The sequence below is a fragment of the Triturus cristatus genome, chromosome 3_1 (genome assembly GCF_964204655.1).
Source record: "Triturus cristatus chromosome 3_1, aTriCri1.1, whole genome shotgun sequence".
NCBI classification, from domain to species: Eukaryota; Metazoa; Chordata; class Amphibia; order Caudata; family Salamandridae; genus Triturus; species Triturus cristatus.
In genome coordinates, this window is record NC_140583.1 from 866131468 (window position 1) to 866156475 (window position 25008).

Consider the following 25008-nt stretch of genomic DNA (forward strand, 5'->3'; position numbering starts at 1 on the left):
TTGTCTGACTTGCACCACAAAACAAATTGGTCTTCAATTCTTTCTTAACTAACTCTTCAAAGAAGCAGCAAGTTTTCTGAGTGAAGCGATGTAATCCTCCACAGATTCATCTGGTAGTTGGACGCATTTCCAAAATGATAGCATTCAAATAGGGTATTAATTCTGGGTAGATGAAACATGTTTGTTTTTCCTTTTAACATAATCATATTCATGTAGACTATTGGCATCTTCGGAACTAAGTCTGAAAGATTATTTAACACTTTCTGTACCTAGCCAAGAGCTCATTTTCTTTCAGCACCTAAATTAGCTCCACGAACTCTGGCATCATTTAGAAAAGCATTTTTCCATCTTGCCCACTGTCAATGGAGTTGGAGTAATATTTTGCATAGTAGTCTCAAGTTCACCTTGCTCTGTTGCAAAGATAAAGAAACAAAAAATATACTCAAGTCAAATATGAAAACTAGAATTGTTTAAACACCATCAGAATGGAAAAAATACTGTTTGCGGACACAATGTCCGGTTAGAGTGAAAATGTAGACTCTGGAAAATACTAGTAGTCTTACTATTCAGTATGGTGGTAACTACCACAAAATTGTACTTTCTCTTAAGAACAAGTGTTGTTAAATTCCATAAAGGTACTACAACTCTGCAAAGTTTTTCACCACAGGTTATGTGTGTTTAATTTTGTTGAATCTAATACTATAGACATTGGACGAGCCCAGCATCACCAACCGCACAAATGGAGGGTTGATTTATTGGAGTGGTTAGTGGCTGAGGAGTGTTGGCTACAGAGGGTCCGATAGAATAAGGCAGAGCAGGACCTAGAGATCTGGTGAGCAATGGTAGACCTTCTGGGACAAGATGGGGAGGCAGTGGTCATGTCTCCTCCCGGAACTTACCAGGGACTGCAACGGTGGCCATCAGTGTGGTAGTGGAAGACCGAATCGGATCCCAGCTGACCGGAGGACCCCAAATGTGGTAGTGGAATACTGAATCTGATCCCAGCTGACCAGCGGATGTAATATTGGACCACCTACATAGCCACAACCTCTGAGTTGACATTGGCACCTTTCTTTCCGCACCTTCCGAAGCCTATTCGGAGCTCACACCCTCAAATTCTGGCGGACCCGACAGAAATTCGATCAAACATTTTCCATTGTGCACGGGACATGTCCCCTCCAAAATCGACCGGGCTCCAACCATGTAAGGATTGCCACAAACAGATGTCAGTGATGGACCTCCATGAGTTGTCACTGGGTTCCAAGCATGATTCTATGTTGTGCTACAAGTGTGCGCAGATTTACCCAAAGGTCATTTGCTACCAGAAAGCCAATCTTTACTTTATCAACACTGGAAGTCAAACAAAGCTCTGTCTCAGTTAAAGTCGACAGCGCATAAGTGCTCCAGAGGTTGATCCTGTGAACTATCATCTTCGAGATCAAGTTCTCAAGGTAAATCAAAGAAGCATGCGAATTCAAAGCACAGCTCCTCTTCGCCCTGCTGCTTCCATCATGAAAAGCCTGCAACATCCTGGATACCTCTAGGCCGCAAACTCTCAGTTTCTGTCCTCAGAAACCATTCTCTCCGTCATTTCTCTGTGCCCCAATTTCCTAGATCCAGTGGCAATGCCGCTGCAACTATGCAAATTCAAGAAGGCCATGGACAAATGGTTCCATATCTCATTGGGTCCCTGTGGTGCACATTTGGGCCCCATGGATCTGAAGTGACCTCTAGTCTGTCTACCACCGGCAGATTCATCCCCAGTGCAGACTGTGGCACTCTACTTCACCACAAGGTCGGCCTAAAATTCGGGGGTGTTGATAAATCCCACATCTCTTAAGATGCCACAACCTACCCCACAACTCCATACATCAACACCGGCACCAACCCAGGTGGGGGAAGGGGGTGGGTACTTCTAGTCCTCTCAGATTCAGAAACCGATCCAGAGCGGCCTCCATCAATGTCGCACCAACCTTGAGTTCTCTCTCACTTCGTTCCAAAAACTCAGTGCCATGAATATGATCCTGATGGTAACAATAGTAATTTATTTGACGAGGAGAACCTATTTCTTGACATGCAGGATGTCAGTGGGCTGGATACTTCTCCTGACACTGGCCTCCACTCACCTTTAGGGGCTGTGGCTAGCCAAGATTCTGTCTCATTTGCCACTGTCATTCAGAGAGCAGTGTAGGTGCTAGACCTCACATTATCCACTACTGAGGACAAGACAAGCGTCCTGATTCAGGTGCTGTATTCAGGCCAGACCTCGCAGGAGCCCCTCCCTCCTCCCTCTTAATAAGGCCTTCACAGAGACACTGCTGGGCACCTGGGCTAAGCTAGTATCTTCCACCTCAGTGAAGAGGCAGATTGCAAGGCCCTGCCTTCCTCCGTCCCCCCCCCCCACCCCCCCCCTCCGTCCCCCTCCGTCCCCCTTCAAAAGAAGGCCTGGTGGCACAGGCCTCCAATAACAGATTACATAAAATTGGTGGGTTTCTGGTCACCCCGCCAGAGAGACTTGAAACATATGGTGTTTGCTAAGAGGATGTTCTTCTCTGCTAGCCTTGCTCTTATGTCTGTGAGCACCGGCTGCCTTCTGGGGAGCTGCAGCGCATTATCCAAGATGGCCAAGATGCAGCAAAGTACTCAAAGATTGGGTCTGGACTGTCAGGACGAGTGTGTGCTTCAGTGTCATGCTTGGATTTGCTCTACTGGTTTCTTGAGCAAAGTCCAACAGTCTCTCATTGACATGACATTCGATGGCACTCATCTTTTCAGAGACGAATTGGACTCATTCCTGGAGAGCTTTAAACATAGTAAGACGACAATGCACTATCTAGGCTTCGACCTGCCAGTTTGGCAGCTCTCTAGCAAATTTACCCTGGTGAACTTTCGGAAGTGGAACCAACATAGGTAACGTCTAAGCTTGCTTCAACAGGCCTCCCTTACCTTTCAAGGCAGATGTAGGGGGACTCAGCTACCAGCGTTCATGCCCCCAGGGGCAGTGTTCTACCCAGTTCCACGCCACTCCCACTGCAAAATCATTTTAAGTTCTCCATGGTTGCGCGCGATCACCTGGTAGGAGATTGCATCAACTTTTACCTCCCCAGGTGGGAGCATCACCAGTAGGTGTGCCAGTTTGTGCAGAGTGGTTACTACCTCTTTCCTCACACCTCCCCCACCCCTTACATGTCTTCCACACCACAACACCTCCCGTAATATCACTTATATGTACTTAAAGACGTTCAAGCTATCTTGGGCAAGGGAGATGGAGAGGGTGGCGGCATCAGAGATCAAGATTGGTTGCTATTCCGGTTTCTTTCTGGTGCTGAAAAATGATGGAGACCTCCCCCCTATTCTTCACCTTCAGCCTCTGAACTTCTGCCTTCATAAAGACAAGTTCAAGATACTCACCCTGACTCAAGATCTGTCTGCCCTGTATACAAGAGACTGAATAGTGGCATTGAACCAGCAGGAAGTCTACTTCCACATTACTGTCCTGCAGCCCCCCAGATGCTACCTTTGGTAAGGCCTAAGGGGAGCATAAAGAATTGAAAGTGCTTGTGGCCTACCTGAAACCAATGTACCTCGGGTGATCAAAATGTGATGATGGTGGTCGCTGGCCAACAGTGAAGATTGGGAATACCAGTCTCCGCATACCCTGATGATTGACTGCCTCACAGACGTACACAATTTACAGACAACGGCCGACCTGTTGACATTGTTAGGTTCTTCCATCAACGTACCAATGTCTCACCTGACTCCTTCACATAAGCTCCCTTTCATTTGATCCATTCTGTCTGGACACTGCTTTTCAGAATGCTTCCTCCGCGTCAGCGAGTCAAGGACGCTTGAGCTATATTTCTGATGTTTCAACCTTTGACCTGTATCTCCGTGGTAATGGCTTTAACACTTCTTTGCCTTCTCCGTCCTGCATGTGGACCCCATTAGGTGGTACAATGGGACTCTTCAGTGGAATTTGAAGTCTCAGTGGGCTAAGCATCAAGGAAACCTATCGGACTGTCATCAAGGTCTGCCTGCTCCTTAGTCCATGGCAAAAGTAGTCGTTTTAATGTGGTTGTCAATGCAATATATTTCCTCATGTTCACTACTGTAAACCAGACTAACACTGATTCTTTCAGGGTTTTTTTTGTTCAGTTTTATATAGTGCCAACACCACTCGAAGGTAGTGGAGCACTTTACCTTAGCACCAGTTACTTTTTTTGTACAGTTTTATATAGTGGCAACACCACCCAAAGGTATTGGAGCATTTTACATAAGCACCAGTTCCTTTACACAAGGTCACATTCCATTTTGTAGGCACGGGATGATTAAGTGATTTGCCCAGACGCAAGGATGTTAAAAAGACGCTGAAGCTCGAAACCAGTTTCCAGCTCCATAGCCGGCAGCCCTTATGCCACATCCTCTCCCAAGCGGATGCCACATAGTCTCCCTAGCCTAGGCCTCAGTTCCTCAATTTGTGATTAAGACCAAATCAATTAGTCTCCCTGTGGCAGCCCTCATATGCTGTTTGTTGCCCATCCACCTCCTGTGTGTTGCTGCTTTCCCTGCTGAACTTCGTTGCACAGATCCCTTCTTCACCCGACACTGCTTTTCACATTGTCTTTTTTGTGTGCAGTTTTGTATAGCGCCAACACCACCTGAAGGTATTGAATCGCTTTACATAAACACCAGGTTCGAGGCATATGAGCTGCAGATAACACACTTTTGCATAGATCGCCATCTGGTGTTGGGCCCGGATGTTTGCAGTTGGTTTTCCTCTTGGAAAGTCTTTGGAAGTCACGAGGTCGGTGACTCCTCCCTTGGTTCGTATTGCGCATGGGCTTCGGCTCCATCCTCAGATTGTTTTTTTCCGCCATCGGGCTCGGATGTAATACTTTGTGCTCCGGTTCCGAACTTTCCAGTTCAACGATCGACGCAGAATCCTCGCTCATCGGTATTGTTCAGATCCAGTTCATCCTCAATCACCTTCTCTTCGACACTTCTTCGATTCCAGTCGTCGACGGCGGCCTTCGGGCCTATCCAAGCTCCGGTCCCGGCTGATGGAAAGAACTCCATTCAAGAAGTGCCCTCGATGTGGGTCCAAATTCCCCCACACCGATCTTCATGAGGTGTGCAACCTCTGCCTCTCCCCTGAACACGAGGCTCGAGACTGTCCCGCCTGCAAGTCTTTCAGATTGAAAAAGACTATTCGAGATCAAAGGGCCAGACGCAACATGGCGCACTCCTCGACCTCCGCTCCAGTCGACATCTTCGGGGACGACGTCTAAGCCCCCGGACAGCAGCACACCGAAGAAGAAGACTTTGTCAGTGCTTCCGAAGCCGACGACTCGGATGTGGAGGACATCACCCCGGCGCAGAGGGTCGTGAGTACTATAACCCCTCCCACACCCGCGCCGACACCCAAAAAGGCTTCGGTCACGCCTTCGCCTCCGGACCTAGGCAAGACCAAAGACACTGCTTCAAACACCCCACCTTCGGGCCCGGTGTAGAAGCCAAATAAGCCTTCTGGCGGCTCGGGCTCGAGCCAGCCTGCCAGCGGTGCCGAAAAACACACTTCAGCACCGAAAAAGAAATCAGCCTCTACCTCGACACCGAGCTCCGCACCGAAGCCCTCGGGGTCGAAACCAGGCCTTTCGGTGCAGACCAAACCCCATAAGGCCCTCGGCACCGAGACTCTCGCGCCGAAGTCCACCTCGGCGCCGACTAAAAAATCGGAGGTTCCCAAAAAGCACGGCACGGACAAGCCTAAAAAGTCGTCGGCCCCGAAACCTTTGGCGCCGACGGAACAACCATTGTCACAGGAACTGTTTACGCCGGATCCCTTGCAAAAGACACTTACCAAGGATCCAAAAACTGGACATTTGGCTCTCTTCTAAAAAGAGACATTTGGACAAACCGGCTCCGCCTCCACCTCCAAAGAGGAAAGACTCTGCTACCTCCCCTTTCAGAATTCCTTCCCCACCTTTTCCACCCCCACCTCATCGCTCCCCGTCTCCGGACGATGATAATGAGGGGGACCCATATTATCCAGGGGATGTGCCACAAGACCCCACCCCTACAGGATCCTCAGACCCATGGGACGACTATAATAATCCAGACATTCCGGATGTCCCACAAGATGACCTTTACCCATTCAGGCCGTCTCCACCGGAAGACTCATTAGGTTTCCATCACCTACTTCAGAGGGCGGCACGTTATCACGGGGTAGAGCTACACACTGACCCGGTAGAGGAGGATTTCCTCCTTGACACCTTTGATACCGCACATAGGTCTACCTCTATACTACCTATGCTCAAGGGGGTAATAAAACATGCACCAGAGGTTTTTAAAGACCCAGTTAGGGCTAGGGTCATTAACCCACGTATAGAGAAAAAGTACAAAGCTGCCCCCACAGATCCTGCCTATATCAAAGGGCCGGCGCTACTGGATTCCCTAGTGGTTTCCACTGCACGGAAGAGGTCAAACTCCCAGGCGTCAGGCGAAGCACCACCACCTGACAAGGAGTCAAAGCTACTAGACGCGTCAGGAAAGCGCACTGCGTCACAGGCAGCCAATATATGGCGTATCGCCAACACTCAGGCGCTATTGGCCAGATACGACAGAGCGCATTATGATGAGTTAGAAACCATCATACACCATCTCCCAGAAAAATACAGAAATAGGGCCAATGAATTAATTCAAGAGGGTAAAACCATAACTAACACCTCTATACGATGTGCCTTAGACACAGCAGACACAGCCTCCAGGGCCATTAACACTAGTGTCCTCCTCCGTCGCCATGCTTGGCTCAGAGTTTCAGGCTTTAAGCCTGAGGTACAGGCCTCCATTCTAAACCATCCCTTTGACCAAGAACATCTATTCGGTCCAAAGGTAGATGAGGCCCTCGAGGAAATGAAGAAGGACACGGATACGGCGAAATCTATGGGAGCCCTGCAGTCACACCCTCCTAGACGCTCCTTTCGCCGCTCTTCCTTTCGGGGTACCGCCAGAGGCTACTCCTCAGATAGCGCGTCCACTTCCTACAAATCCCCTGCTCAATCCACCTTCACAAGGGGTTATCAAACAGGCGGATATAGGGGCAATAACAATAAAGGCAGAGGCAAAACAAATGCCGCCCGCTCTGCCACACCGCCTACCCAATGACTTCCCCCTGCTCCCTCCAGACCATCCCACTCTGGTCGGGGGCAGGATACAAAATTTCCTTCACGTCTGGGAGACCATCACCTCAGACAGATGGGTGACCCAAATTATTCGTTCAGGGTACTGCCTAGAATTGACATCTACCCCCCCCCCCCCCCCCCCCCCCCCCCAAACATTCCACCCAGGCAACGCCCAATGTCACAAGAACATTCAACGTTACTAAAACAGGAGGTAATCTCCCTCCTACAAAAACATGCCATAGAACAAGTCCCCGCCAATCAGCAAAATTTAGGGGTCTACTCCCTGTATTTTCTGATACCAAAAAGAGACGAGACTCTACGACCTATTTTAGATCTCAGGCCTCTAAACACTTACATACATTCGGAACATTTTCACATGGTAACCCTTCAACAGGTACTTCCGCTCCTCTCCCAGAACGACTTTCTCACCACACTGGACTTGAAAGACGCATATTTTCACATTCCATGCTCACAGAAAGTACCTCAGATTTGTAGTGGACGGGCAACCCTACCAGTTCAAGGTGCTCCCATTCGGGGTCACAACAGCACCAAGGGTATTCACCAAGTGCCTAGCGGTAGTGGCGGCACACCTCAGAAGACAGCACATTCACGTCTTCCCATATTTGGACGACTGGCTAATAAAAGCCACGTCCTACAACCAATGTGTACATCACACTGCCACTACAATCCAACTACTTCACCAGCTAGGTTTCACGGTGAACCACCAAGTCCCAGCTAATACCATCCCACACAAAGCAATACCTCGGTGCCACCATAGACATCTCAAAAGCCATAGCCTACCCCTATCCTGCCAGGATTGCAAGCATCCAGGCTTTGGGTCAAAGATTCATACCTCAACACTCTCTCCCAGCAAGAGTGTTTATGCAACTAATAGGGATGATGGCCTCTTGCATTTTCATAGTGCATCATGCAAGAATCCAGATGCGTCCACTCCAAGAGTGCTTAGCACGCCAATGGAACCAGGCCCAGGGGCAACTGACAGATCTGGTGTTGGTAGACGGTCGCACCCATCGCTCTCTGCAGTGGTGGAACACCACAAATCTTTCCAGAGGTCGACCGTTCCTGGACCCGGTTCCACAAATAATCCTAACAGACGCATCACTCTCCGGCCGGGGAGCTCATCTATTACACCTAACAGTGCAGGGCACATGTATGCCGCAACAAAAGTTACTCCACATCAACCATCTGGAGTTACTAGCAATCTTTCTAGCCCTAAAATTCTTTCAGACGCAGATTTTAGGCAAGGCAGTCCTGATTCGCACAGGCAACATGACGGCCATGTACTACATTAAAAAACAGGGCGGCACACACTCTCCACAGCTCTCTCAACTAGCACAGAGCATATGGAGATGGGCAATTCCACACAAAATCTTTCTCCTAGCCCAACATGTCCCAGGAGTCCAAAACACCATGGCAGATCTGCTCAGCAGACCGACGCAGCAGATCCACGAGTGGGAACTTCACCCGCAGGTTCTGCACCCGTTCTTTCAGATGTGGGGGCATCCACAGATAGACCTCTTCGCCACCCACGAAAACAAAAAATGCCCAAGCTTCGCCGCCAGATACCCACACCCATTGTCCAAAGGCAATGCGATATGGATGAACTGGTCAAGTAAATTTGCGTACACCTTTCCACCTCTCCCACTAATTCCATTAGTGGTGCGAAAGCTACAACAGCACTCCCTCACACTGATTCTAGTAGCTCCAACATGGGCCAGACAACCGTGGTACACCACGCTGCTGGAACTCTCGGTAGTGCCACACCAAAAGTTACACCTCTCCCCATGCCTCCTAACCCAGAACCATGGAGAGATCAGACACCCGGACCCAGCTCAGCTCAACCTTGCGATCTGGCTCCTGAGATCCTAGAATTCGGATACCTTAACCTTCCCCCTGACTGCATGAACGTTATCAGAGAAGCTAGACGCCCTACTACTAGGGCCTGCTATGCTGCAAAGTGGAAAAGATTTGTTGTTTACTGCCATAACACAATCAACCCTCTAGACGTATCTATACAGCACATCATATGCTAATTGCTCCATCTACAAAGGTGTAACCTAGCATATACATCCATTCGGTTACACCTCGCAGCAATTGCTGCTTACCTACAGAACAAACAGCACCTATCACTTTTCAGAGTGCCTGCCATTAAAGCCTTCATGGAAGGCCTCAAGCGGATAATTCCCCCCAGAGTGCCACCCTCACCTGTGTGGAACTTAAATATAGTTCTCACAAGGCTAATGGGACTGCCCTTCGAACCTTTGCATAAATGCGAACTGCAATTTCTCACATGGAAAACAGCTTTTCTTGTAGCCATCACTTCCCTTAGAAGGGTCAGTGAGATACAAGCACTCACTATACAAGAACCTTTTCTCCAAATGCACCAGAACAAGGTTGTCCTCCGTACCAACCCAAAATTCCTACCCAAAGTCATTTCCCCCTTCCATCTAAATCAATCGGTAGGATTACCGTTTTTTTTCTCTCAACCTCAAACTGTTGCAGAAAGGGCTCTACACACGCTAGATGTTAAAAGGGCCTTACTTTATTATATCCAAAGAACACAACCTTTCAGAAAGACCAAACAACTGTTTGTCTCTTTCTCTCCACCACATAAAGGCAACCCCATCTCTAAATCAGGGATAGCTAGGTGGATTGTAAAATGCATACAGATTTGCTACCACAAGGCAAAACGAACGCTATCTGTTCCCCCTAAAGCCCACTCTACACGGAAGATAGGGGCTTCTATGGCTTTTCTAGGGAACATCCCATTAGATGATATCTGCAAAGCAGCGACATGGTCAACACCGCACACTTTCACTAAACATTACTGTGTAGATGTGCAAACCAAGCAACAAGCTAGTGTGGGCCAGGCTGTACTAAAAACACTATTCCAAACCACTGCAACGGATACCGGTGGTCGCCGCTAGGGTTGGGTACTGCTATATAGTCTATGCAAAAGTGTATAATCTGCAGCTCATATGCCTCGAACGAAATATGCTACTTACCAGTATGCATCTGTTCTTGGCATGTAGAGCTGCAGATCTACACATGCTCACCCGCCTCCCCGGCTACCTGTATCCGTTCCAGTCTCTTATTTAGATACAACATGTAGGAAGGTGGATATCTGACTACGGTTACCCCCAACTTTTTGCCTAGTGTCTAGCTGGTTTTTCGACTTAGTTGGCCTGAGATCCTGCCATCCAGGGTCTCAGGCTGTCTGCTCTCTCTTTAAAATGGACTCCATGTACCCTAGGTACATAACCAATTGGTAAGGATCACCTTATTGGCCCCTGTACAGTGTACCCTAGGTACCCAGGGCATAGGTGTACCCTAGGCCTACCAGGGTCTGCAGCATGTATTATGCCACCCCTGGCCTGGCCTTCCATTTTGACACAACTGGCTGATCACTCAGCTGGGGCAAGGTCGTGTAATCACCCCTTGCTTAGGTGTAGTATTCCTATACCTAACTTACATATAGACACATGTGTACCTATCAGTCACTCCTATGGCAGGCCTTGACAATCCTGGAGGCAGAGTGCTTGGTAACATGTGAGATGGTGCTCTAGCATGAGCTGAGCCTGTCTGCAGCTTTCGGAACCTTGTCCTTATAGCTGTTCTATGATATAGCCTACCATATACTCTTAAAGTGCCTTATAATCTTAGACGGTTATGGTAACTATGGTTTGGCTTTATCGAAACATGTCGTGTAAGGTGTCTAACACTGTGGAATAATACCCCCATGCCATTTCTGGCCATGAGACTATTATTCCCCCCTTCTAGAGGGAAAGACATGTTAAAATCATACTTCAACTGTTAGCCTCTGACCAAAGCCACAGCATCACAAAATGGATGCTGCTGCCACGACACAAGTCTGACCTCCTGCAGCTGGGAGTGATCCCAGCCAGGGAGGCCTGGACAATAGGTTTCCTGCTTGGGGAGGTGCTAGCACCTCCCCAGACAGCCTTTAGTGTATTGGGGCAGGGTGGGCTGAAAGGAATGAGACATGCCTGGGGCACACAAGGTGTTCCTTGCATAGTCCAGTTCAAACCGGCGCTGGGGCACTCCAGCCCCAGCTCTGGCGCGAAACTGGACAAAGGGAAGTGGGTGTAACCACCCCCTCCCAGGTCCCACCCATAAGGCGTGACCTAGCAGGTATCCCAGCCCCCCAGATTAGTATAAGAGTGGGAGTTGGGCCTCAAGACTTTAGATTATCCCGAACCTGCAAAACTGAACAGAAACTCTGGACCTTCGACATTCGACGAAAGAAGAAGACTGAAGAATCTCCCTTGTAGCCAAGGAGTGGCTACCCTGTGCAAACAGGCACCATCAAGAGACTACCCTTTGCTTTGCCCACGTTCTACGAGGAACCGACTGCAGAGCCTGACCAGAGCCTTGACTTCCAGACTTCTCCGACCCTGATCCACATCGACAGCAAAGCTGAGATCCGTGGAGGCGACGAGCGACGTGGGACCGGCTACTTGGAAAAAGTGGCTAGTAACTTAAAGCGCAGCTTCTGAGGTACCCTCGAAGTTGTGCACCGGGGATTGAGAAGCCCCAACCCCAAGCACCATCTGCACCGAAGACCAGCCCCCCCACACTCCACGAGTCCTGCGTGGGGCCCTTCAGCATTTTCCTGCTTGCCGCGTCTGTCCGGTTGCTTGCCCGCTGGCTAGTGGCCTTTGTGACGACGCACCCTGAAATCTTCTGCGCTGGTTTGGCTCCTCCAGACTGGCTCCCGCTTCTCTGCAAAGAAGAAGCACCCCAGATCTTGCTGTCTGCACCAGAAGCAAGTCCTTCGTTCTTCGTGGGTTCCGCTTGCCAAGGCTTGGTGAGTCCTAGTCCAACTTCGATGCCGCCGACAGCAAGAGCCTTCGTGGGACAGCTCGCCTCCTGGTCCTGGTCGTCCTCGACGTCTCCTGGTCCTCCTGGCTGCAGCGACAAGCTTCACCTTCACCTGCAATCTTCACGACATCGCCTGGTTCCTTCCTGGTTCTACGTGGTCACTGGCTAGTGACCTTGACTCTGTCCCTTCTGCTTGCAGGTTTCCTCTCTTCTTGATCCCAGCCTTGGGATCCACCGGACACTCTTCACTGACTGCCTGTCAGCATCTTTCTTCAGGCATCCATAGGAGTCGACGACGAAAACGACGCATCTTCACCCCTATGCACCCGCAGCCTGTGGGCTAGGTAACTTGGGTACTCCGGTGCTCATCAGGATAGTGACTATCCTAGTGTCTAGTTTTCAAGTCTCAACTTCCTAGCTACTCCGGAAGTGTCCTAAATCTACCGTTTTCTAAACTGTACTATTGCTATTGACTTTTACGCATTACGCGTGAGTGTTTCCACTCTGCACACGAATCCCGTGGGCCTCCCACCTCCTAACTAACGCTAGTGTAGTGTAGCCCCAGCGATTCCCTAGGCCTAGGCCTATTCTATTTCCGTGACAGTGGTTCTTATACCACTTACTTAGTATATGGTTTGCGTGGCCCCTAGGGCCTAACTGTATTACTTACCTGTGTGACTTAATGTATGCTTAAATAAGACTGTGTTGTACTTACCTCTAATCTCATAAAGAGTGCTGAGGGTTTGCTTAGAATAAATACACTTTATTTTATATATATATCTGTTGTGGTGTCCTTTCATTTGGTATTCAAGGGATTATATATGGTATCACAGCTGGCTTCACATGCCATTCAGAGTTTAGCCTAAGACTGCTCTTGTCCATGCTACCACTAGGATAGCTGGTCTATATGGTTGACTTTACAACCAATCACCATAAGGGTATTTGGACTGATATAAGGTGTACACTAGAACTAGTGACATCATACATCAGGCCAACTTCTCACACAACACACATGGGTTTCTTCACTATTATTACTACGCTCCATCTTTCCCTGCTGGCGAAAAACAATCTGAGGATGGAGCCGAAGCCCATGCGCAATACGAACCAAGGGAGTAGTCACCGACCTCGTGACTTCCAAAGACTTTCCAAGAGGAAAAACAAACTGCAAACATCCGGGCCCAACACCAGATGGCGATCTATGCAAAAGTGTGTAATCTGCAGCTCTACATGCCAAGAACAGATGCATACTGGTAAGTAGCATATTCCTTACTTTTCACAAGGATATCACAAACTTGTTCAAATCACAATCTCCCTGTGGCAGCCCGGAGTTTCTGTTGGTTGCTTGTCAAACTCCCGCTCGTCGCTGCTTGCTCACGCTGAACTCCCGTTTCACAGATGCCCTCTTCCCCAGATCCCCCTCCTCCCCAGACTCTGCTTTTCACTTTATTTGTGTGCAGTTTTATGTAGCGCCCACACCACCCGAAGGTATTGGAGTGCTTTACGTTGTCACCAGTTACTTTACACAAGGACACATTAGTTTTTGTAGGCACAGCGAGATTAAGTGATTTGCCCAAAATAAAACTCTAACTCGGTTTGCAAGCTCCATAGTCGGCAGCCCTGGCCCTTATGTCACATCCTTTCCCGAAAGGACGCCATATCATCACCCTAGCTTCGGCCTTAGTTTCAAATTTTGTGATTATGGAAAAATCGCTTAATCTCCCAGTTTCTAAACACAGCAAGCATAGTCAAAGCCAGTAGGTGTCTCCTGTGCTGAATCTATTGTTTTTAGTTCTCAGCTAGACAGTGACATGCACTGATTCGAAGAGACGTGTTGTGTTCTGTATGTGGGTTTACAGGCCACTCATCTTCTACCATTGGTTAACTTCAGCGTTGCTCTAATTTTCTTTGATGCGATTCGTCACGGCATGCGGACGTCCTACCCTCTTCTTGTGTTTGGCCCTCCCATAGTGCATGGGCTGAGTCCATGTCTCCTTACACTGCTCCCGGTTGACGCTGCTATTTTTTCTTCATTTTCATGCACTCTATAGGAGTACTTGAGTTTTTAGGTCGTCTCCCTTCTATACATATTACACATACCACTAAAATGCATGCGCATGTACATAAACAAATGCATTTCTTACAAAGTTGTTAAAGCACACACAACACTTGTTTATTTTTTATATTTTGCACAATCTGATGGTATTGGAGCGCTCACTCCGTCCCCCGTCTTTCCATAGCACGTACACAAGCTGATGGTATTGGAGTGCTTTAAGTGCTCACCAGTTACATTCCACAATGATACATTCATTTTTGTCACTGATCCTGTTTCAGTTAAGGTACTTCCCCCCCCCCCCCCCCCCCTCCCCTCATTGTTGCTGCCTCCCGCCTTCTTATGTCATTGCTTGCTCATCTCCCCATCCCCCTCCTGCTTCCCTGCTTGACCCATCCCTCCACTACCTCCCTCATCTCTGCTGCTTTAATTTTTATTTTGCACGATCTGATGGTATTGGAGCTCTTGTTCCATCCTCCATCTTGCCATCGTGCTAACACCAGCCAATGGTATTGGAGTGATTTAAGTGCTCACCAGTTACATTAAACAATGACGCATTCATTGTTGTGAGCAGGGGGAAGGTAAGTGATTCTCGCAGAATTACAAACTGTTCAGCCAACCCCGAGATTTGAACGTGGTTCTCCAGTTAACGGCTCTGGATGTTACGCAGCATACTCTCTTCACTTCAAAGCTCCTCAGCTGTTTCTCAGTATCACTTCCACATTTGCTCATTAAGAGCCTGTCAACACCGAACAAGCATTAGCAAAGCCAATAGATCTTGGCAGTGACAAGCTATTTGCCTTGTCAATGTGAATGTCTTTTAGCCTTGTTGTCTGGCAGCACATCTGATGTTCAGTATGGCTCAAAGTCACTGAAAAAGTGTTATTATGCGGCCAGCGCAGGCTACGCCATGGTGCTTTTTTGTTAGTAGGGGCAGGGCAATAACCTCCACATGGGGGCGAAGAGAGACCGCGTCTGCTCAACATCCTGTGATTCTAGGCTTTCAGCGACTTTCAGCTATGCTTAACAGCAGATTTATTGCTAGACAACATGGCTAAAAGGCATTCACATTGACCAGGCCAATAGCTCTGGCATTGCAGAGACCTATTGGTTTTGCCAGTGCTTGTTTTTGCTTTTACTTGGGCTATTCCTTGAAGACTGTTTCCAAGAGATGAAAAGAGAAAAGCAATCCACGACAGTGTCAGTTTTTCGGATTGATAATACTGGAGGGTATATAGAGAGTGGATATAAAAGATTATCTAAATCTTACGTTTTTAGTATCTCTCAATTGTGCTGCCATTCCCTCCTGCAGAATCTAAATCCTATGTAAAGGTCGGGTTTTAGTCGGAAGTGTTTCAACAACCCATCTTCTGCCATATGCTGCTAGCGAGAGGACACTCTACCTGTATATCAGACGTGCTGAACAATTCTAAACAATAAGCTTATCATTTAACTAGTCAAATTATGCTACTGTAGTATCTCTTTAGTTTCACCTCCCTTGAGTCTCTGACCTGTCTCCTGGTGGTGGAATACGGCGGCTCTTTCCTCCACTACTACCCTCTGTGGAGTTGTAGTCGACCAGGTTCATCTCCTGGAGCTCTACCTCTTGTAGGAATGTAGTACCAGCACTCGTACAGCTAGAATTCGGAAGGGGACTGGACATGAGCACCATCGCAAAGTATTTGGTCTATGATGAGGATTGAGCACACCGCAGCCTTTGTGGGCAATTAGGATGAGTAGCCTGGTTTAGGGGGTAGCATGGTAACTAAAAGGGAGAGGGAGCAAACTGTGTCTTCAGTGGACCCAGGATCAGAGATGCAACGTCATACCACCTTTCTTTTCATAGGTTCTTAAAGAAGATATTGGTGTTACTTAGCACTTCTATACAGCATAAGCTGCTGATGTCATCGCAGCATGTTCAGTTCTAGGAATGACTTTCCAAGTGACTCTGGTGTTTCTATTGCAGACCCAGAGTCTGAGCAGGTTCCTGATATATTTATTGGAAGTGCAGTCTAGTGTCGCTTAGGCCTCTCCACATGCATGTTTTTATTTTTCAAATTGATGTTCCGGTGTCCTGTGGGGCCTTCAGACTTTTTGTCTCCAAGTCAAAATATTGTTGGATGTTGAGCCTGGCATCTCTCTCTCTGGGGAGCTGTAAGGTATGGCATTCTCCTAACTACTTCTCTGATGTCTAATGGAAGGAATACCTGCTAGGTATCGTGATTCCCAAGCACCAGTCTACTTTGGGTAAAACGCTGTTAAGAGAAGTATCCCCTGTACAACCCAGCCTCCCCTATACTCACTGATGCCAAGGAAGCAAAGTAGATTTGTTGTGGCTGCACTCAAGTATTTCTGGTTCACTGAAGCAGCAGTGGTCCAGAAAAGACTAATGAAGTCCACTTCCATTATTGTCCCCAGTTCGTCAGGAAAGGAAAGACTTTTTTTTTTTTTTGGCATTTCAGCTCAACAACTACAAACCAGTTGAACAAGCCAGTTACATATCGAATAATCAGAAGTCCGTTTCAAATGAGCCCCCTTCGTACATGATAGCAATGATATAACGCACCTCAACCACCTCCCCAAAATCACATATATAATGCATAGAACTCAGATGTCTTAGTATACTCACAGTATATCAGATGCGATACAAACATATGATTGCCTGACATGTCTGTACCTGAGAGGGCCGGTTCCAGAGTCACACACCCCTTTATTCACCCCGACTGGTGTCTCCTGTACTATATAATAAAAAATAAATGTGAGGCATTAATATAATACAACTACAATGGTGATTACGATGCCGCCACTTCCGACGTCTCAGCTTCCCCTTGTGAGTTAGTTTTTCAAGTTAAGAATGGGACCCAGATGTTCCGGGGTCTGGAAGTGGGTGGCAGCAACTCCCAATATGTACTTAGTTGGGTGTGACCATATGTGATAACCCTAACCCATTCCTTGACGTAGGGCACCCTCCGCCTACCCCAGTGCACTGCGACCTGGCGTTTTGCAAATAGGAGGAGGGCATGCAGTTTACGCAGCTTAGGTGGCGTGTCCTTTACATATCCCAGCAGGCCTATCACGAGATGGAGTCAGCGCCACCCCCAGTATGTCATTCACTGAGTCAAAGATTTCCACCCCAAAATCGGCTATCCTGGGGCAATGCCATGCCACATGCAGAAACGTAGCCGGCGCAAAGCCACACCTCTAGCAATCGCTCTCCGCTCGAAGACCCATACGATGGAGACTAACCGGAGTTTTATAATATCTATGCAAATATTTGAAATGTATCAAGCGTAACTTATAATTCGGGGAGAGCTCCGATAACTGTCCACAACAATATTGCCATTGCTCTGCAGACAAGTCTACATCTAACTCCGCATTCCAATTTTTAAGAGAGTTTGGCGTTACAAACGGTGCAGTGTCCTGCATGCGGTAGTACAAGCGAGTGACCAGTTTCCGCGAGGAGGGGAATTTCAGCAAATTATCCAGTGCAGACATAGTCGGCAGTGCCCTCAGGAAGTCCACCCATAAGGAGCGACACGCCGTGCAAATTGTATGATATAAAAAGATTTCAGCAAATGGCACCGCCTGTCCCTCGATCGCGGCAGGTGGAGGACGAAATGTATCTCCGGGGTATAAGTCCTCGAACGTCTGAAGCTTAATTTTCGTAGCTAGTGTCCCACTTATGCTGTCTTGTACACAAGGAATCATTGGGTTCTGTGGCAGAGGGACTGAAGGGGCATAAATCAATGGGAGTCTCGCCGTCTTGCGCAATTCGTCCCACGCCCAGCACAGGGTTCCAGGCGAATCTATATCTATGCGAGGGCGGCAGGGCCTTTGATAAAGCGCCACCTTAAGCGGGATTGGGGCCATGACGTCCGCCTCAACCGCTACATGCGGCTGGAATGGGGTCGGGTGTACCCAATAATGCAAGAACTGGGCTTGCGCACACAGCGCATATAGGTGCATGTCTGGAGCTCCCAGGCCGCCCTGCCTCAGTGGGAGAGTGAGAAGATCTCATGAAGCTCTGACCTGCTTACCCGCCCACGCCAGCGTGAGAAGATGAGACTTAAGTGTGTTCAAAAAGTGCTTGTTAATCGGGATTGGTATGTTGACAAACACATATAATTTTTTTAGGCAGAATGACCATTTTGGCGAGGGCTATTCTGCCTGCCAGGGACAACGGCAGTCTCGCCCATATTTTCACTTTGTCCTCCAGCCACACCATCGTACGGCCGTAATTTAGACGCCACACTTCCTGCATGTCGCGGCTTACCCAGACACCCAAGTACTTAACCTCTCCCGCCTCCCAGCGCAAGGGGAAATCCGATGTCACCTGGGGGGTGCCATCAGTCAACAGAAAGATCACAGACTTAGTTCAGTTAATGCGAACACCCGAAATCCCACCAAAGCGGATAAATTCCCTCAGCAACGGGTCCAGATTATCTTCTGGGTTTATGATATACAACGTGACATCGTCCGCATATAGAGAAATGAGCAGGTTCCCGGGAGCTAAAACCAATACCTCTCATGGTGTGGTGTTGCCTGACTCGAGCCGCTAGGGGCGCCATTGCAATAGCAAACAGGAGTGGGGATAGTGGGCACCCCTGTCGAGTCCCGCACGAGATTGAGAAGGGGTCAGATAACAAACCATTTACCCGTACGCTCGCCGAGGGAAGAGGTGTATAGCAGTTGGATGCACTTTATAAAAAGCGGGCTAAATCCCATTCGCTTTATGATACAGAATAAATAGGACAATTTAAGTGTATCGAACGCTTTGGTGGCGTCCAAAAACACCACCGCAGCCTTTTCGTCTGGGTGCAGGTAATGGAGGACTGAAAAAAATCGTTCTTAAATTATGAGATGTGGATCTCCCCGGGATGAAACCCGACTGGTCCGGAAATGCTATCATTGGCAAGAGTGGTTGCAACCTGTTAGCCAAAAGTTTTGCAAAGATTTTTACATCTACATTGATCATGGAAAGTGGATAGGAGTCCAGCTCCTCCGCCGACTTCCCAGGTTTTAAGAGCGTAATGATCGTCGCCTCTCTCATGGACTGAGGCAGTATCCCCACCTCCAGTGCTTCTCCATAAACCTCCAATAGGTGAGGCGCCAATTCCTCAGCATGTCTTGTAAAAGGATGTGGTTAGACCGTCCGGTCCAGGAGCCTTACCCGTAGGTAGGCTTTTAATGACCTGTGCCACATCTTCCACTGTAAAGGGGAGGTCCATTTATTTCCTATGGGAATCATTAAACCAAACCAACGCTAATGTGTCGAGGAATGCATCCAATTCCTCTGTACATGATCCCTGAGTGGTCGTGTATAGTCTATTATAAAATGCAGCAAATTCACCCGACACCCCCATGTGACCCCTAATCGTATCTCCCTGTGGGTTTCGGATCTCATGGACAAACGTCACTGATTTAGATGATCTAATCATGCTAGCGAGCCGGTCTGTCCCCCTCACCATATCTACGCGCTTCAGCGTATTTGCCCAGAAATTTCTTTTCACGCTGCGCCTCCTCCGCATAGTCCAACAGAAGAGCCTTTAATTTCTGTGCCACGTGAGAGTAACTGGCGGAATAAAATACCCCCTCTAGCTGCTTAATCTGGGCCTCCAGGGACACCAGCATGCCATGAATCGCCTTAAGTACCCCTGCCTCGCAATGCATTGGCCTTCTGATCACCACCTTAAAAGCCTCCCAGAGTGAAGCCTCAGTCTCTACCTACCCTTCGTTATTAGTGTAATAATCAAGGATATCACCCCGTATCTCTTCCCTGAAGACCTCATCCATCAGAGCATGCGGTGGGAGCCGCCATGAGAACGCTCAGGGGAGTGACCCCGGGAGTGTCAATTGCAACAGGCATGGAGCATGGTCCGACAACGTGCGCGGCAAGTGCGAAACATCGGCAGTCCAGGCCGCCGCATCCCTCGATACCAGCCAGAAGTCCAGGCGGTACCACGCACAGTGATGATCTGATATACATGCGCCTTCCCTCACCAGAGGGTGCCTACGGCGCCATGTATCTACTAGGTTCCCATCTCGAATTATGGACTGCAGAGCTGTGCTAGCAGCCGGTTGTAGGGTACGAGCCGTGCCCTTCCTATCTGTAGCATCATCTAAAATGGCATTAAAATCCCCCTCCCTTTGTCGGGTAAAGCAAGGAGTACGGGATCTGCGCCTGAAGGACTATATGTTTGGCCTGTAGGAACTCATGTCTTGCTGCCTGCACAGCCGGGGTAAAGTCCGGATAGAATGACACGGCGTTACCCTGATATGACAATTTACCTTTTTCTCTCGCTAATCTCAATATAGTGTCCCGGTCCTGATAGTTCAGCAATTTGGCCAGTATCGGTCTAGGCGGTGCCCCCGTCGGGTGTCTTTGCCCCAGGGATCTGTGCGCCCTTTCCACCACGAAGACAGGGAACAGCGTATGCAGGAGCTCCGTCACGTAACTCTCCATCCTAGTGATCGCGGTGGTCTCCGGAATCCCGGTAATGCGTAGGTTATTTCTGCGCGACCTCGCTTCTAAATCGTCATTTTTGGCGCGAATAACTCCCAAGAGTTTGTCCATATTTAACAATTGTTCTTTTGTTTCCACTTGGAATTCGGTATGCCGGTTTTCCAGAGCATCTAAGCGAGTGTCGTGCACGTGAACCTGGGCTTTCACCGAGTCCAACTGCGAGGTCAGGGTATCCAACTTGGAATCAATATTATGCAGGCTAGAGCGCATTTCTAACATAAGAGTGCGTAAATCCTCTCCCCCATCCTCAGAGCGCATCTCCTGCTGTTCCTCCGACTGCGCGTCAGATGGCGACTCGGCGTGGCTCTCTTATAAAAAGTCAGCTTCTGGTGCTTGGCATCATGCTTGCCCATCGTGCGCCGAGTTACCAGCGCCAAGCAGCCATCACGACAGAACCAGTGCCCCAGGCCGCAAGTGTGCTTTCAGACTGCCCTACCCCTGATCTCCACAGAGCAAACATCCCAGCGTGAGTTAGCAGCGCAGCTCTTCTCGATCCTGAAGCACACTGCGTGATCTCAGCACCACACTTGATCACCTGCGGCAATCCACGGCAGCAAACCACAAGCAGGGGTGGCAGGACAGGTCGGATGTCAGGTCTCGGCAGCACTCTGTTCAGATCGCATGAGATTGCAAACTGTTTACCCCACATGGGCACTTACAGTACAATCAGGGGGGTCCACACAGCAGGGCGCAAATACAGCATATTACTATTAGGGATCACATCCAAGGGGCTCTGCAATGTCAGTGTACCTGGGCTCCTCGCTGTCCCCGGCAGCATAGGGCCTACTGCAGCACCGCCAGTCTCTGTCCAGGGGTTATGCGCCTGTCCGCCATGTCACCCTTTCATCAGCTGCCCCAGTCCCCACCACAGGCGCTGCACCTCGCAGAGATATTTCCAGGGGCACGCTGTGACCACAACTGTCATCACACGGGGCTCAGCTTCACGCAGCACTCCGCATGGGTCCACCGCAAGTGAGGGGAGACAGAGGAACACACTACTCGCTGGCCTACCGCTATCTCCGTCACGCTCGCGACTCCCCAAGATGACGCCTTCAGGCCCTCCGATCCACGCTGGAGCACTCCCTCGCCTCCATCCGTGTCATCCGCCAGCATGGAGCGCGTCCAGACTCTCCAATCTTCTTGCGCTCCTCCAACGCATGTCCGCCTCAAATACTGCAGCGACGACCAGCGTTGTCCGATCCAGGCATCCGCAGCACCGCCGCTCGTACAGGTCCGCTCCTCCACCCCAGGCTCAATTTTTAGGACCGCCATAACCACCACAGGCAGGCGCCGCGGGCACGGCGAGACTCCCCCTCGATCTGATGTCGTAGAGCCTGCCCGGAGCTCGGGACAGACAGCGTAACGATGCACAACTGGTCAAGGAGGTAAGGATGCCGGTTACAGTCTCATGGCCCCACCGTAATGCAGGATATTGAAAGGATTATTGTCCCAGCCTGCGGAGCGCACTCAGAACGGCCATTCCAATCCCCCCCCCCCCCCCCCCGGAAAGGAGAGACTTAAAGGAATGTGAAGTGATTCTGCAACAAGCCACAGTTGTTGGGAAGAGAGGAGTTTCTACACCCTTCCAACTGCAATTCCTACTATACTAGCCTGTTGCTAGGGCGTGGGGCGTGATATCCCCATCGGCCTGTGTGCTATGTCAGTGCAGTTGTTCATTCTTGCAATCAGGCTCATTTTTAGTCAGCACATACAACATTCCCGCTAGTTTTTCTTCGCCAATTTCGAACATTTAGATTTTCTACTTATCTGATTTAACGTATTTTAATTATAATAACTTGTGTTTTAAGTTTAAATTATCTGGTTCCCAGATGCTTTGCGCTTTTGGGTGCATGTACTTGGAAACTTTAGAATAGCCAGTGTAAAAAAGAAAAATACACTTCCTAACGTAGTAGGAACAGAAATAATTAATTTTCGTTAAACAAGTTTTTTTTTTTAACAACCAAGAAAAAGGATTTGGACAGAAAAAAGTATGGTAGTCTCATTACCTTTTACTGCAACCTGTGTAGGAAGGGGACTGGTCAGAGAAGCGGAACTAAAGCACCTAACAGGTAAGAAGTGGGAGGGGGGATAATGGGTGTGTAGAATCATTGGTAGAAGACTTAGATGGTGAAGAATAGTGGTTGAAAAATACTCACAAAAAAAAAAAACATGCACATATTTGTGTTCTTTTTGCCATTCACTCCTGACCTCTGTAAACTTGCACCTTCTTTCCTATGCATTATTTAAACATGTTATAGTTAAATTAATATACATTCGGCACCAGGCACATTAAAAGTTGAATGTTTCACTTTATCCGGTGTTCCCTTAAAATATAAAATTATGTAAATATTATTTTAAACAGTTGATCACAACTTGAATTTTTTTTTTCTTTTTTTCAGGCCTTCATAAGACGTTGTCTAGCATACCGCAAAGAAGATCGGTTTGATGTCCATCAACTTGCAAACGACGCTTATCTTCTACCTCACATGAGGAGGTCCAATTCATCTGGAAATTTGCATATGACTGGGATTGTTGCATCACCTGCACCACCTGCTTCAACCATTATTTCATACTGAAATATCATGTCAGCACTGACATAATAGTCTTTGACTAGCTTTCAGTTGCACACTTTAGTTTGAGACGTTTGGCTGTTTTTACATGAAACCAGTTACAATACTGTAGTTGTGTGGTGTTCAAACCGAGGGTCCTTCTCTGTTGTGTCATTTGTATGTGAGAGTGGATCATGGACTGTGAATTAATTAATCCTTCTGACTGGAACATGAATTATTGAAGGATGTCGTTGCCTGCAACACACACAGCTGGCTACGTTTATGGTTAACAAGATGACTTTTGGGGAACACTGTAAATATTTTTTGTAATAATTAAATGTTTAGCTGATACCGTAGGTTCTAATAAGAAGGGCAGTTTTCATTATTTAAAAAGCATGTAGATAGAATGTTAGATCTAATTGAAAATAAATGGAAAATGGACTGCCTTGGCAGAGGCAGCCCCACCCCCCACTTAGAAGTTAGTTTTGAAACCAAAGGAGGATATAAACGGGGTTCACATGTTTGATTATGTTGTTTTACTAGCTCTTTTTGGATAAATTGTAAGTAGTAGTTTGCCTTTCCAGTTGCTGCATTTGAAAACATTTACGATCATTTTACGATCCTCAGGTTCGACCTAGAAAGCCATATTTGTTCCTTCATTGGGTGTAGATTTCAAAAGATTACTCCACACTTATACATTTTTCAGATTTTCATGTATTGATTTTTTGAGCCAACTAATTTATTAAAACTGTAATAATGCAATTGCAGTGTTTTAAGAATGTACTGCTGCTTTTAGATTCAAACTAGTGTTTCCGGATTGTGTTCTTGGTGTAATTACGTCAGTCTGCTCCAACTGCAGTGTCGTGTAAAAAATAGCCTATGCAGGATAATGATAAATGCCCTTCTGACTCAAATGTATAATACTGTACAGAAGTTGTTTTCATTTTTTAAATTTCAGCAGCTTGCTTCTGTACAAATGTTTAAAGTATTGCTTTTTTTCTAATTTGATATTGTACTTTTCCTTAACTTCTTGAAGGCGCTTTTAATTGCTGCTACAAAATGTTGTTTTGGTCTTTTTGCAAAAGACAGAATGACCTGAAAAAGTACAGGTTGGTGATGTTAGAGATATTTAAATTGGGTGATTAACAATCAAGGCATGCATAACATCTGTTATCATATACAGTCCCGTTCAAGTCGATTTCTTCAGTTAAGAATTTGGAGGGCATTTTTACGCTACGGTATACAGAGGAATTGTTCATTACCATTCTGTTTTGGAACTTGCTATCTGCTGAGTAAGAAGATGTTTCTGAATAGAAATATTTTTGTGGCTCTCGTCCAGTTATTGTAACACATTTTCTAACTGCCATGTATGGTGGAAACAGTTTTGCCCATAATGCATTTTTTCTATAAATAATTTCTTTAACTGTAACATTTATGATGTTAAATTCATATAAGTAATTTTGCAGAAAAGGAGACTACGTTACCACAGGTGTTCATTTAATATTGTACAGTTATCTGTGGCTCTTGTTTCTGATGTTGCAGACTATTTCCTTTGTTGTTGTACATAAAGATACATTAATTGTCTCTTGAAATGCTGCTGAAATGTAGAGAATGTAGCCAAAACAGTAATAAACTATGACAGTTGAAATTTAAATTGTGCTTCAAGCTCTATACTTAGTCTCATGGGTACTTTCCCTTTTGGGTTCATCATACTAAGTAACGTTTGATCTGCTAGAGACTGGTAGCTGCAGATTACTTACCTTATTTCCCGGTCAGGCTGGATCAGGAAACTTTACCTGAGCAATACTCCTTGCGCACAGTCGGGCGGCTCCATTCGGCTTT

General features: G+C 47.7%; 1 protein-coding gene across 10 annotated transcripts in view; it reads left to right on the forward strand.

Annotated features, from left to right (window-relative positions):
- The window catches only part of TLK1 (tousled like kinase 1), a 967987-nt gene extending 943167 nt beyond the window's left edge, over positions 1 to 24820 (forward strand). For all 10 annotated transcript variants that reach the window (XM_085645312.1, XM_085645310.1, XM_085645315.1 and 7 more), the window contains one exon: positions 23017 to 24820. In XM_085645312.1, coding sequence (XP_085501438.1) covers positions 23017 to 23193 — 177 coding nt within the window. In that variant the 3' untranslated portion in view covers positions 23194 to 24820. The remainder of the gene's footprint in view (positions 1 to 23016) is intronic.
- Positions 24821 to 25008: the final 188 nt, after the last annotated feature.